At 38.9% G+C, this 14,734-nt stretch overlaps 1 protein-coding gene across 1 annotated transcript; it reads left to right on the top strand.

Annotated features, from left to right (window-relative positions):
- The first annotated feature begins 8,220 nt into the window (after positions 1-8,220).
- On the top strand, positions 8,221-10,470 carry LOC118046166 (F-box protein CPR1-like). Its single transcript, XM_035054958.2, is given in 4 exon segments — positions 8,221-8,810; positions 8,812-9,528; positions 9,901-9,987; positions 10,084-10,470. Coding segments are annotated over 3 exon segments (1,239 nt in total). The 5' UTR covers positions 8,221-8,328; the 3' UTR covers positions 9,941-9,987; positions 10,084-10,470.
- Positions 10,471-14,734: the final 4,264 nt, after the last annotated feature.

Genomic DNA, 14,734 nt, shown 5'->3' with positions numbered 1-14,734 from the left:
AACACTATCGAGATGTATGGCTCCTCCATACATGTATATTGAGGAAGTGTAGGTCTAATTTGACCTTGTAAAAAAAGTATTAGAAAACATTGAAATTAGATTTCATATATAGATATGAGATCCTAAATAATCTTACCACTGATGAGCTAGTTTTTGTGGTTGAAACTTCACTACGCTATTGCTTGTGTACGTAAATTTTTGTTTGATTCTAGGGCTATATATGATTTTGAAAGCCAGTGTGTTGAACTTGTTGAAAATGTTCCAAAATTTTCAAAAATATGTTTTGAAAACTAGAAAACTCTTTTATTAATTAATTTAATTTATTTTCTTGAAGATGTGTTATTTTGCTACATTTGATGAAGGTAAAATATTTATTCCATGCTCTCTTATTTTCCACTTTCTTATTCTCCAGGAATGTTGAGATGTGAGTTAACGTGTCTATTTTCATATTTTTTTTATGAAAATTTAACTAAATATTAAAGTGTACATGGAAGAGGAAAACAAGCATTTAAAAAAAAAAAAAAAACAAATCCCTAGTTTTTCTATCGATATAACTAAATATTAAAGTTTATAATTAAAAAGAAGAAGAAGAAGAAGAAGAAGAAGAAGAAAAGAAAGAAAGCACGGATGTTATTTGTAAAATTGGTGTAAAGAGATTTTTTTCTCAGGCTAAATATTAATATCTAATGTTTAAAAAGAATATTAAAAGTGTGACTTATTTGTAAAATTGATGTGTAAAATGATTTTTTTTTCTAACCCCTATAGAAAATACGCTATTGTTTAGACAAAGAAATCTTTTAGAATTCCTATTTTGTACGAACCAAAAAAAAAATACTGATTTTTTTAGATTTTGTTTCCTATTTTGATCTTATATAAAATATTTGATATATTATCTATTTTCTTTGACACGTGGATCAATCAAAATGATTTTAATAATGGATGTAATGATATAATTTCCATCGTTGCTCTTATTTATCCTTACAAAATCCTTCAAGGAAAACTAGAATATATATTAGAATAAGTTTTGAGTGTTAAAACTTTTTTGAGGGTTGAGAAGGGTTTGGATTCAATTGTATTAGAAAACTATTTTGTGAAAGTAATTTAAACAAGACCGGATCTTTAATGAAGAACAAGGGACTCCAATATAATTTATTCTTTCAAACTAATTTTTGGCTTAGATCAAAAACAATACTAGGCTTGGCTTCTTAAATGAATTACTTAATTTAAAATTTGTGTATCTAATTAAATTCTTGTGTAGTTTATTTGTCATATTTTACAAGTCGTGGGATATCTCCATTGCTTGAAACGGACTTTTTTAATTTTTTTTTTTTGGTATTAGTTTTCTTTAATTAAGTTCATTTTGGATTGTTTGGAACTATGATGATTTTAGGTGGATTTATTTTTGTTGTTATGCCCTTGTCATCAAGGATGGATTTGCACCATTTGAGTCAAATTGTTGAAAAACTATGGAATGGATGGGAGCTTCGAATATTGATGTTACTCAGTCTCTTTCTGCAAACTATCCTCGCCATTTTTGGTGACCGGCGGAAGTACGCCACCGGATTCTGGCTTCGTTTTGTTGTTTGGTTATCATACATGTCAGCATGTTGAATAAACTCAATCCAGAAACTCCCAGATGGTCAAGGAAGGCAACCACCAGCTGCTACTGACCAGCCGCCATCGACCAGCCACCAGCCGCAGCCGCAGCCGCAGCCGCCAGCCGCCTTCACACTTGAAGGTTGAATTTTCGTATTTTGATTTGTGTATAAATAGAGTGCCCAGCTTATGTTATATGTGTGGAGAGAATTGAGAGGAACACTAGAAAGAGAAAGAGAGAGAGAGGGCGTGTAATTGTTAAGCTTTTGTTAAGTTATTGTAAGCTTTGGATTTTTGTAATAAAACAGTGTGTTTTATCCCCTCTGAGTGTTTCAAAACCACCACAAGTGGTTTCTCCCACCAACAATTGGTATCAGAGCCCCGTTCGTCGGAAAACAGAAGAGTTTTGGGGTATATCCGAATTTTCAAAGTTGTCAAAAACAAGTTTTGATCATTCCAAAGTGTAGATCTCATCAAGGCGAACTCACTGTCGCAAGAATCAGCCTGAAGATCCGGTGACTGTAGCCCACACGCAGCCACTTGCGCTAGAGGAAGACGACGACTGACGTCCACGCGCGCCATATTTGAGCCGCGCCGAGCCGCTTACGCCGAGTTCTAGCCGAGCCGATAGCCGAGTCCAGCCGAGCCGTTGATCCAGCCGCCAGCGCCGAGAGAATATTCCACAGAATATTCCCGGTTCAACCCAACGAACCGCCCGCCGTACAGAATTAGTTTTTTGACCGGTTCACCCATTTTCTGACCAGATTTCTTCAAAGTAAGACTGGTTCCCTACTATTTGGATCATTCCGGATCGATCTACAGTGTCCGTTTGGCCAAATTCGGCTCCCAAAGAGGTGATATAGTCATTCCAAGAGCAAAATGACTACAGAAGGTACACATACACTCATCCCTAAGCTGACCAAAGACAACTATGATAGTTGGTGCATCAGATTGAAGGCATTCCTTGGGTCACAAGAGTGTTTGGATATTGTACAAACTGGTTATGATGAACCAGAGTCCAAAGAAAGAGAAGATGTTTTACAAGAGGCACAAAAGCAAGCCTTGAAAGTCAACAGAAAGAAGGACAACAAAGCAAAGACCATCATCTACCAAGGTCTTGATGAAGATACATTCGAGATCATAGCTTCCGCTGAAACATCACATGATATATGGGAGGCTCTCCAACAGAAATACAAAGGTGCTGATAGAATCAAGAAGATTCGTCTTCAATCTTTACGAGGAGAATTTGAGTTGTTGCAAATGAAGGCCTCGGAGTCTATTTTTGATTATCATACAAGGATTATGGTGATAGTAAACCAGATGAGAAGAAATGGAGAAGCCCTCATCGATTCTCGAATTACTGAGAAAATTTTGAGATCCATAGATCCAAAATTCGATTTTGTTGTTGTCGCAATTGAAGAGTCCAAAGAAGTGGACAAGTTGACTGTGGATGAGCTTATGAGTTCTTTGCAAGCTCATGAGCAGAAGATTGTAAAGCGAAATGGAGATAAGGCAATTGAGCATGCCTTACAAGCAAAGTTGTCCCTCAAGGACAGATATGAGCAAGGGGAGACTTCATCAAGTGGATACACCACTTAAGCATGAAGTCAACAATCCAGAGGAGGATTCCTGAGATTCCAAGGAAGAGGTTCTTGGAATACAAGCTTTAGAGGAAGAGGTGGCAGAAACACCACCAGAGGAGGCCGAGGACAACAGGCATTCACTCCCAGAGGAAGAGGAGGCGGTTACAATAACCGTGACAAGAGGAATATCCAATGTTATAGTTGCAATCAGTTTGGGCACTATATCACTGAATGCAGAAAAAAAAGCTCCGTTAGAGATACGGGAGCAAGCCAACTATGTAGAGAAGGATGACAGAGAAGAAACTGCATTTCTTGTCCAACAAGGACTTGATGAGAAAAAGGAGGATATATGGTATCTAGATACTGGAGCCAGCAATCACATGTGCGGCTACCGAGAGTTATTTAGTAATCTAGATGAGACCAAGCAAGGTCTAGTTACTTTTGGAGATACCACAAAGGTTCCATTCAAAGGTAAAGGCAACATCCCAGTCAAGTTGAAGAATGGTGATTCCAGTTACATCGCCGATGTGTATTATGTCCCAGCCATAAAGCAGAACCTAATCAGCTTAGGTCAACTTTTGGAGAGAGGCTATACTTTTTACTCGGAGAATTGTCATCTGGCAATTAGAGACAACAATTGGAGATTAATGGCCTACGTGAAAATGTCCAAGAATAGGATGTTTCCTTTAAACATCCAGTATGATGCAGCAAGGTGTTTGAGCGCCATCACCAATAGTGAAGAATGGCTTTGACACCTGAGGCTTGGACATTTGAATTTCACAAGTCTGAAGATGCTAGCAAGCAAGAAGATGGTCAAAGGTTTGCCTCACATTGATCATCCAGATGAAGTCTGTGAGAGTTGTGTCCTCAGCAAACATCACAGATCCAGTTTTGCCAAAGAAGTCAACTGGAGAGCAAAGAGGCCACTGGAGTTAGTACACACAGATGTGTGTGGCCCAATAACACCTATGTCGACTGGACAAAATAGGTACTTCCTCACTTTTACTGATGATTTTAGTAGAAAAACGTGGATATACTTTCTGAAGAGGAAGTCAGAAGTATTCAATTGTTTTAAAGATTTTAAAGCAATTGTGGAGAAGCAAACTGGTTATACGATCAGAACAGTGAGATCTGATCAAGGAGGAGAATATACAGCAAATGACTTTGAAGCCTTTTGTACACAACAAGGCATCCGACATTAGACGACACCAGCCTATACACCATAGCTGAATGGTGTAGCAGAAAGGAAGAATCGCACGATTCTTGACATGGCAAGAAGTCTGCTCAAAGCAAAGAAATTGCCCAAGCAATACTGGGCTGAAGCTGTATCATGTGCAGTGTATCTGTTGAATCGCTGCCCGACCAGAAGTTTGCAAGGTGTCATTTCAGAAGAAGCATGGAGTGGTCACAAACCAAGTGTTACTCATCTACGAGTCTTTGGTTGTGTGGCATATGCAAAGATCCCAGATGCAAGAAGGAGAAAGCTCGATGATAAGAGCGAGAAATGCATCTTTGTCGGATATGGTGAAAGAAGGATGGGATACAGGCTGTATAATCCCATCACGAAGAAGGTGATTACGAGTAGAGATGTTATCTTTAAAGAAGATAAATCTTGGGAATGGAATGGTGATCAAGGAGCAGTCAAATGGATCACCACTGATTTGATCCTTGAAGGTGAAGAAGTACCAACAGTACTTGCAGAAGAACCAATTGTACCTGTAGAAGAACCGATTGTGCCAGCAGCTGAACCACAAAGTCCAGTGTTTATACCAGCAGCTGAACCATAAAGTCCGGTACACAGATTCCCTGTATTCAACAGGAGGAACACACCAGGAGCATCATCATTAACACCACCATCAGCATCCTCATCAGAAGGACCAAGAAGGATGCAAAATCTTGAAGAGTTGTACGATACCACTCAGGTTATGGAAGATACAACTCTGTTTTGTTTCCATGCAGATAAGGACCCACCAGAAAAGAAGAAAGAAATAGGTGTCAAAAAGGTCTACAAGACGAAAGCCAAATTAATGGATGAAGGCTACAAGCAGAGAGAAGGCATTGAAAGGAGAAGTGTTCATGCTTAGCATGACATCCCTCGATTGAGTTTAAAGGGGAGATTTGTTGAATAAACTCAATCCAGAAGCTCCCAGATGGTCAAGGAAGGCAACCACCAGCTGCCACTGACCAGCCGCCATCGACCAGCCGCCAGCCGCCTTCACACCTGCTGCCGCCAGCCGCCTTCACACTTGAAGGTTGAATTTTCGTATTTTGATTTGTGTATAAATAGAGTGCCCAGCTTATGTTATATGTGTGGAGAGAATTAAGAGGAACACTAGAAAGAGAGAAAGAGAGAGAGGGCGTGTAATTGTTAAGCTTTTGTTAAGTTATTGTAAGCTTCGGATTTTTGTAATAAAACAGTGTGTTTTATCCCCTCTGAGTGTTTCAAAACAACCACAAGTGGTTTCTCCCACCAACACAGCAGACTGGGTGGCAACTTTTTCACTGGGTATCCTTGCTCGCAGCCAAACGTCCAACTCTGCAAATCCTAACTTGATTCCAGTGTTTTGGGCTCCAATCCTTCTTCTTCATCTTGGTGGCCCTGAAACCATTACGGCTTATTCGTTGGCAGACAATGAATTATGGACAAGGCGCCTTCTTGAGCTAGGGATCCAAGCTGGTGTGGCCTCTTATGTCTTATACAAGTTATGGAGCAGGAATACCATCATATTTGTAGCCATTCCCATCTTTCGTTTCAGGAATTATTAAGTACGGGGAGAGGATTCGGGCTTTCATGATAGCAACCTCAGTGAATTTTAGCGCCGCATACCAATCTTCTGCGCCACGACGTTCTTGCCTCCCGTTTGAAGAGTTATACCACATCAACGATAGGTCACATGAGATCAGAAGTTTTCATGAAGCTTGTGCTTTGTACAGAACGGTCCAGATTCTGTCCAAAAATCTTCCTCTCGCCCATTTGGATCAAAGATTCACCTATGATTTGGTTTCTGAAAAGAAAGCCGAGGAAGCCTTCGGGTTGACGGAAATAGAGCTGGGATTCATGTATAATCGGCTTTATTCTAAGGTGACAGAGATTTTTTCTCTACGCATCATTCTCAACTCTATCTCCTGCTTATCCTCTGTTTCTGCGTTAATCTCCTTCTCAATAATGACAATGAGCGAGAATGTCTATTCAAAAAATGATACGATGTTATCTTACTTGCTGCTGGTGGGAGCTGTCTTGCTTGACTGTTACTCTATCACTGTGTTTTTCTTCTCCGACTGGGGTATGATTTGGCTTAGTAAAAAGAAATATATTGTTGTCTGTCAAAACTATTGTCTTCCTCCGTTACTAGCATTTTTCAGGACGCGGAAAAGATGGTCAAGTTCAATGGGACAGCACAACCTAATAAGTGCTCAAACAAAGAAACCAATGAGCAAGCTTCTTAAGCACTTTATGCGGAAATGGAAAATTCCTAGCCCGGTTAATGTAAACAGGGATTTAAAAGCATTGATCTTTCAACAAGTCATGGATAAACGTTCAAGGTACGAACGATTAAGGTACGATCCCGATACCAGTGATTTCCTTATCCTCCTTGAGCTATTGGAAGAGAGAGGTTACAATGCGCTTAAAAGCAAGTTTTGTCATAAATTGGGATGGAGCGTGACTGATGTAGAATTCAGTCATAGCCTCCTCACTTGGCACATTGCTACACATGTTTGCTACATTGACGATTCCAGGAAGAACGGCTTTGCGAATCATCAAAATTGCGCAATGAGCAGATCATTATCTAACTACATGTTGTATCTCCTGGTTCATTGTCCAGCTATGTTAGCGATAGAGCTTAGCGGAACAAGGTATGCTGATACTAGAATTCATCTGGGTCGTCTTCTATTCATCAGGAATACTTATAATAAAGAAGCGGAGACCAACATTTCCACATATAAATTCGATACATTATCGTTTCCCAAAGCTCAAGTGAAAGCATTTTTCTATGAATTGCTTCGAAGTCCGTCTACCATGTTAAATGAAATTAGAGAACAGGACCAAGGAGAAAACTCAGCCCTACTAGATGGTTGCATGCTTGCTATGTCATTGCAGTCATCAGAGACACAGGATGGTTGGCCAAATGAAAAGAAATGGGAAATGATAAGTGAAGGGTGGGTGGAAATGCTGATGTATGCTGCAAGTCATTGTGGATGGAAGGAGCATGCTGATGCACTTGCCCGAGGTGGGGAGCTACTCACTCATGTCTGTCTTCTCATGGCACATCTCGGTTTAAGTAAGCAATGTCCGCCTGAAGTAAGTAAACAATTGGATGATCGGTCTAAAAGGCTTGATGATTTTCTCAAGACTGTTGTCTTTGGGAATGAGGTATAGCTAGAGTACTATTGTTCTTCTTCTTTTTTATTATTATTATTTTTTCGGATTAGTATGCTTCAATTAGGATGGGACTTTGTCATGTACCTCTGATTATATTATGCCTTTTTGTCTCTCTGCAATTCCTATTCGTCAGCTAAGTTAATTTAATCCTTCTGGGGTTTAGCTTTATTTTGTTGTTCTGATAAATGTTCGGTTTAAAACTTGATTAGGAAGAATTTACTTTCTTTATTATGTAAAAATTGGTCTAGAAGTTCTAGAATAATAATAATAATTATTAAAAAAGAAAATTTGAAAATATTTGACACACAAGGGGCTCAATTCTTGTTTGTGTTTTTTTTAATTATTTTAAAAATTAATGTGATAAAATTCAAATGATTTTACTAGTCAATTGGTTAATCCAATTAAATTTCAGTGAAGTTTTTTATTGAGTTAACTTGAAGATTCTTTTTATTTTATCTATAATGTATCATTTCAAAAAATTTTAAAATAAACTTATCATTTTAAAATAGTTCCAAGTTGATTTTCTAATTTATAAATTAATTCAATTAATCCATCGCTCGAGCATAAATATGGATACCAGTGATTCTGTAGGGTCCTTGTCTTTTTTGTTTTTACTCCCATGCCCAAAAAGGCCACCTCTCAAAATGCTGTCAAGTTGTACTTGATTGCCTTCTCCCACCTGTCCACTAACTCTTGCTTTCAGATATAGCGGCAGGCAACCCAACATAACAAACTACGAACTAACCAACCTAACCTCTTCATTAAAAAATGTCGAGAATCCCACACGAAATTATTCACGACATTTTGCTTCAACTTCCGGTGAAATCCCTCGTCCGTTTCCGATCTCTATCGAAGCCAATTTGTTCCTTAATCGACGGCCCGGATTTCATCAATCTCCATCTAAACCATTCTACCACTACCAAATCTAATCACAGTATCATCCTGAAAGAGTGGGATCTTTTCGCTGTTGATTTTGATGCTTTATCTGATGCGGTGGAGGTTAAACATCATCCCCTTTATTCCGGTGGTGGAACGGAGGTTATTGGTTCGGTTAATGGGTTGGTGTTTTTGAGACGTTCTGAGACAAATATTGCTGTGTATAATTTGTCTACAAGGGAGTGTAAGAAGTGTTATGTGGCGGAAACTGAGATTCCAAGGCGGGATATGACAACTGGGTATGTTTATTATGGGTTTGGTTATGATTCTTATGGTGATGATTACAAAGTGGTGAGAATGGCACAGTTCGTTAGAAGAAGATGGCGGCGGCGATGGTGTGGTTTTGGGTTGCGAGTATGAAGTTAAGGTTTATAGTTTAAAGAATGATAAGTGGAAGAAGATTGAGGGTTTGCCGATTCGGCTGAGGTTATTAAGCAAGCCCTTTTTTCATATTTTGAATAGGAGAGGGTATGGTGTTTTTGCAGGTCACGCTTTGCATTGGATTGTCCCGCAAAGGCGTCAACTTGGTATTAGAGATTGTGTTCTTGGTTTTGATATTAGGGATGATAAGTTTTTCGAATTGCCGCAGCCGGATTATGAGAACAAGGGTATGAACTTTCAGGTTGATGTTGGGGTTCTAGAGGGGAATTTGTGTGTAATGTGTAATTATGAGCATGTTTGTGTTGATGTGTGGGTTATGAAAGAATATGGCGTGAAGGAATCTTGGTGTAAGATGTTTTCGGTTCATGCGATTAAGTGGATTGGTGCTTTTATGTTTTTGAGACCTTTGGTTTATTCGAAAGGTGGTGATATGGTGTTATTGGAAGTGAATGGTGAGAAGCTATTGTGGTATGATTGGAAAACTAAGCATGCTAAGGTTGTAAGGGTTCGTGGTGGACCGAGGTCGTTTGGTTCTGAGATGTATGTGGAAAGCCTTATTAGGATTAATGATGGTGATCGAATTGGATGGAAGAAGCAACAAGAGCTAGATGAGGAGGAGGAGGAGAAGAGGAAGACAAATAGGAATAAAAGGTAAAATAGAGTGAATTTGTTGTGATTGATTCTCTTGAAGCCATTTAATTTTACGGATATAATGAAATGGAACCCCAAGTAATGTTGATAGGTGGAGTTTTTTTTCTCTTTTTAAGCTATAGCATGTTACCAACTTATGCTATTTGTTGTTGGGACCTGAATTTTGAATTTGGGTCTCAAGTCAATGAGAAGTCGGTCTACATCTTCAATTCGGGGGACAAGTCAATGAGAAGTCTTCTTTTTCAATTGGGATGACAAGTCAACGTACAAGTCAATCCAACAGCTTACGATTGGTGAAAGATTGATTATTTATATACCTTGTGGTCATTTGCGTATTTTGATTTAGTACCTCATGTCAGTTGTTTCTCTCAGGGATGATTTCCTTTCTGTGGGGTTCAAACTGAAGTTGTAAGACCAATAGGGAGAAAGGATACAGGACAATGGCCAAAATGGAAGAAGGTAAGCTTTTTGTACGGCACATTTTATCTAATGCTTTGATTCTGTTGTCTGGTTTAAACTTTGTAAATATCAAGGCAAATTGATTTAAGTTTTCAGGTTTCAGAGGACTAGTAGCTGCTTTCATTTTCCCAGATGTTCTTTCTCCTTTTAATCTATTATCCTCAGGGCTGATACTGGAGTTATGATACATACTAGTTTGAAGACAGAGAATGGAGAGAAGAATCCTTCATGGTGAACATACTGTGCCGTCTGCAGAAAGTACTATACAATGTTAGATTTGTTTTTAGGCAATGTTGTGATCAGAATAATCAGATACTTAATGGCTTAACAGTGCAAGAAAACTTTGGAAATCATGTATAGTTTTCCCAGACAGAGAAAAGCTAGTCTGTTTACTTTTCAAAGTTGTAGGAAACTCTTCTGAAATGAATAAAATGAAGTCATTAACCCACAAGCCTACAAATTTATGGGTTTTTTCTTTCTTAATTGCAAATTTATCTGCTTTTAATGTTCATGAGAAGACCTGGTAGCTTGTTTCTGTCAAGATGACCAAGCAAGTGGTAGATGTCATTGGAACATCGCGCAGGGTATTTGCTGTGGAAATTTATTGTTCTCATGTTCTAATGACATTGCATATGCACTTTGCCGTGTCATGGGGGAAATCCATTGGAACCATTGGATTTGTCAATTTGAACAAAATAGCACACAGGGACTCCCTAATTACCCGAAGATTGAATCCACTGGCCTGGTGGTATTGAAGCAACAGTTATGTTGCTGTGATGTGGAAATGGATATAGATTTGGCCATGAAAGTTTCTGGCAAACATCTGATTTTGTCCTGTTAGCGTCCTTTTTGTCCCATTCATTTTAGCAATTTTTATAGCATTCCTTTTAGCAATTTCAATGTACAGTTCTTCTAGCATCATTGCAAGGACTATTCAAGCTTGAGCCAGGTCAATTCTCAAGCTCACCAGTTCAAGACCTTTCATGAAATAGCTGCAATATATGCTTTTGGTCAATTGAAAGAGTCCCCCTTGATTCAGTTTAGTCCCATTCATTTATGGTCTGGCCATTTTGCTAGGCTCTCTAGTCTCTTTACAGATGGTGTGAATGAAGGAATTTAAAGTGGAAGCTTATCAGGAAATACAAGCTATTTTTTTGCCGTCCAGGCCAATGCTTGTAATTTCTTCAAGTGCAATCCATTCCTATGAATAGTTTTTTGTGTCCTTTTTACCATTTTTACATGGTTTCTTTCTTCATGAGCTTTGTCGATTCATCAGACCGACTTCAGCCTTTTTTACAATTTCGGGCATGCCCCCTCTCCTCCCTTGTGCCAAAAGTGGAAAAGCAATTTCCTTGCCTTGCTGCAATGCTTACAAGTTGCTGTAATCAGAGTGTTAAAAAAGATGCTCCTCAAGTAAAATAATGGGCATATTCTGAGTGGGTTGCTTCCTTCTAGCCTTCTAGGCACTCATAAAGTGACCTTCCGAGCATCTCGTAATCAGTGGATCGATCAACTTGTAGTTTCTTTTTTAAAAAAATAATAATATACCACTGCCCAAAATTTGTTTTCGACAAACTAGAAGGCATAAAAATATATTTGGAAAAATAATATATTTTAAAAATAACATAAAGATATAGGCCGTGGGTCGAGAAATCTATAGAATGCATTATTCTCAACAACAAAACTTAAATTTGAACGTAATCCATGAATCTTTGCTATCTTCTCAAATAGTTTTTAAAATGCCCTAGTTTGTTAAAACAAAAAAAAAATTGACAACGCTATTTAATGAAAAAAGAAAAACACCTCGATCATCTTATCTTTAGTTAAGTTAACCTAGCAGGAATAAGTTTTTGTCTCAGACATGGGAGCTCCCAATATATAAGGCACAAAGGAAATTGATTGCCTTCAATGAGAAACATGTGGTCTCACCAATATAATCCTCTTCATGGTTTTAGTCTCTGTTGTTTCTTCTTGTTCTTGATGTAAGAGGAGACATGAAGATAAAGACCTAAATTTGGCACCAAGGAATTAGTAGAGTTGACAGTGGGTGGAGCAATCCAAGCTATTGTTTTTTCAAAAAAAAAAAAAAAAAACTTGAAAATAATATTATAGTTAAGGTGTATAGTTTGAGGAAACAATCGTGGAGGAGGATTGGTGATGTGTCTTATTGTGTGTTCACTATCCTGGTGCAAATGGGGTTTTCGCCAATGCTGCTTTACATTGGATTGTGGGTGAGAATCCTGAATCGAATGTGACAAATATAGCTGTTGTATTGTGACAAATATACAAAAAAATATATATAATAAAAAATAAATATTCGTTTTGTGTGTTGTATATGATCAAGCTTCTCAAAAATATACAAAAATCATATCTGGTTGAAAAAATAAAAATTTTTTTTTTCAATATGCATTTTGAATTTACTAATAAATTTATCGAATCCATGACAATTTGATCTATATTCCAATAATTACTAAAATTTTAATTCATAAGAATTAATAGTCAATATTCTAATATAAATATTGGACTTACAAGTGAGACCGCTATTTAAATATTAGGAGTTGACCTCTCAAAATTCTTCTAAATATTCATCAATTTTAATTGGAATTATTTTTCACTATAACACATGAGTGGTGAAAAACTCTTCCGCCTTTTAAGATAGATAAACTCTGTTAGGGCATCTACATAGATCATTTCCATAAGAATTCATTTAGGACACGAGTTTATAATGAATTCAAAAAAATCATATTTATTCACACGAATAAATCCTTATTCTAAGCTATAGACAGACCATCAGTTAGAAATCTATCAAAAAATTAAAATCACATTTAAACCACATAATGCCACTAGAAGTACTAATACATTTCTTAACCACAATCAGTCTCTTATCCTTTGAATTTTTGTTAAGACCAATACACTCGGATTTTTTAATGACTCTAAACCAGAGAACTTTGTCGCACCCCAAAAAATCCTGGCGCGCGGCATCGACTGGCGATTTTTCTCGTTTGTTATGTTTTGCTGAATTTGATTCGTGGGAGTCGCCACCTAGTAATTCATTAAGGGCTACTAGAAAACCTGATGTACTGGTCTTGTCAGAGATCACGGGTAAGGGACTGGTTGTGGTTAGGGAAGGTATTAGCACCCCTAACACACCCTACCTGAGGTAAGCTGCTCCGTGTTCTGATGTGATTTGAAAATTTAAAATATTAATTAAATTCTAAGGCTTGAATAAATCAGTTATTAAATCCCCGAATATATGTAGAAACTTGTTCTCACATTTTCGTGGAAAATACAACTTGATTTTATTTGTCCTCGAGATATTTAACCATATTTAAATTAACAATTAAATCTTTTTGTCCTTTTTCTATAATTCAATAACATAAATACAAACAAATACAAACACACACACAAATTTCTTTTTATTATTTTTTGTTTCTTTTCTTTTCCTTTCTTTTCTTTTATATCCACATTTACATAAAATACAAACAATAAAAAAAAACCACAAAATTAACCAAATATTACAATGAAAATTACAAAACAATCTAAAACTATTCACCACCGCCACTGGCGGCGCGTGGACCCACGCGCTGCCGCGAAAAAACAACCGAACAGGGGGGGTCTGCAACGACCTCCTTCCCCCTTCCCTTCCTTGCCGGCGGTGAGAACGGCGTCACCTGCAAAGCCAAACAAAACCCCACATCCAGTCTATTTTAATTTTTCTTTACTTTTCAGATCTGATTATCCCTTCCTTTTTTTTTCGGTGCGTTTTCCTCTGCTGGTGACAGATCCAGCTTCTGTGGCCGCTATTGGGCAGTTCTGGCGGCGGGGATGCTGCTGCGGTGGAGATGTTTCCTCGGTGGTGAGCAGAGCGGGTCCGTGGGGAGGAGCTGCTGCGGTTGGCGGACGGCGTTGATGGTCCGGAGGAGGAGGAGACACTGCTGAGAAGGGGAGGTTCTGTTGCTGGTCGTTGCGTTCGGGCCGGTTGAAGGTAGTGGAGTGGGCGGTCCGTTCACGGTGGCTGAGAGGGAGGATCGGCACTGCTGGTTTGAGGGGAGAAGACCGGGCTGTGGGAGAAGGAATCTTGGCCGGCGGCTGCTGGAAAAGGAGAAGAACCAAAGCTGAGGGAGGTGGAGTTTGTTTTCAAAGAAAGGGGAAGCTGGCCGGTTCCTTCTTTTTGTTGGAGGAGAAGGGAGGCCACCGTGGTTGCTTTGAAAATGAGCAAAAATAGGGAAAAATGGTGATGGCTTCGGGGCGTGAGCAGGGGAGATGAAGGAAGGAGCTGGTGAGGTCGTGGCTGAGACTTTCGGTTTCAGAGGGAGAGTCCGCCCAGAGAGAGGCTATGGCTGAGGGGAGCTGTTCGGGTTTTTTATTGGAGGAGAAGGAAGTAGTGACCGGCCGGTTCAGGAGAGAAAGGAGGACAGATCGGGGGGGCAGAGCCCGTAGCCCGGGGAGAGTGTGTGGCTGGTTTTTATGAGGGGAAAGAGAAGAAAAATTAATTACAAAGGGGCTGTCTTCGTTTTGCATAGGGTCAGGGAGAGTGGGCAGATAGTGAGGGGGAGCGTATGTGGTCGGCTGGAAACAAGGAAAAAAAAGACCTGGGTGGGGGCTGAATTCCTAATTTTTAGCCGAAAGAGAGGGATTAAATAATGGTCTTGGGCCAGGGGGAACGGCTAGTTTCGGGTGAAGAGAAAAAAAATTCTTAGGTTGCCCCTTCTTCCATAATTCAAAATTCCCTATACATAGGCAAAAA

Source organism: Populus alba, chromosome 6 (assembly GCF_005239225.2).
Source record: "Populus alba chromosome 6, ASM523922v2, whole genome shotgun sequence".
Lineage (NCBI taxonomy): Eukaryota > Viridiplantae > Streptophyta > Magnoliopsida > Malpighiales > Salicaceae > Populus > Populus alba.
The sequence above is the reverse complement of the archived record's forward strand: the minus strand, read 5'-3'. Positions and strand labels throughout refer to the sequence as shown.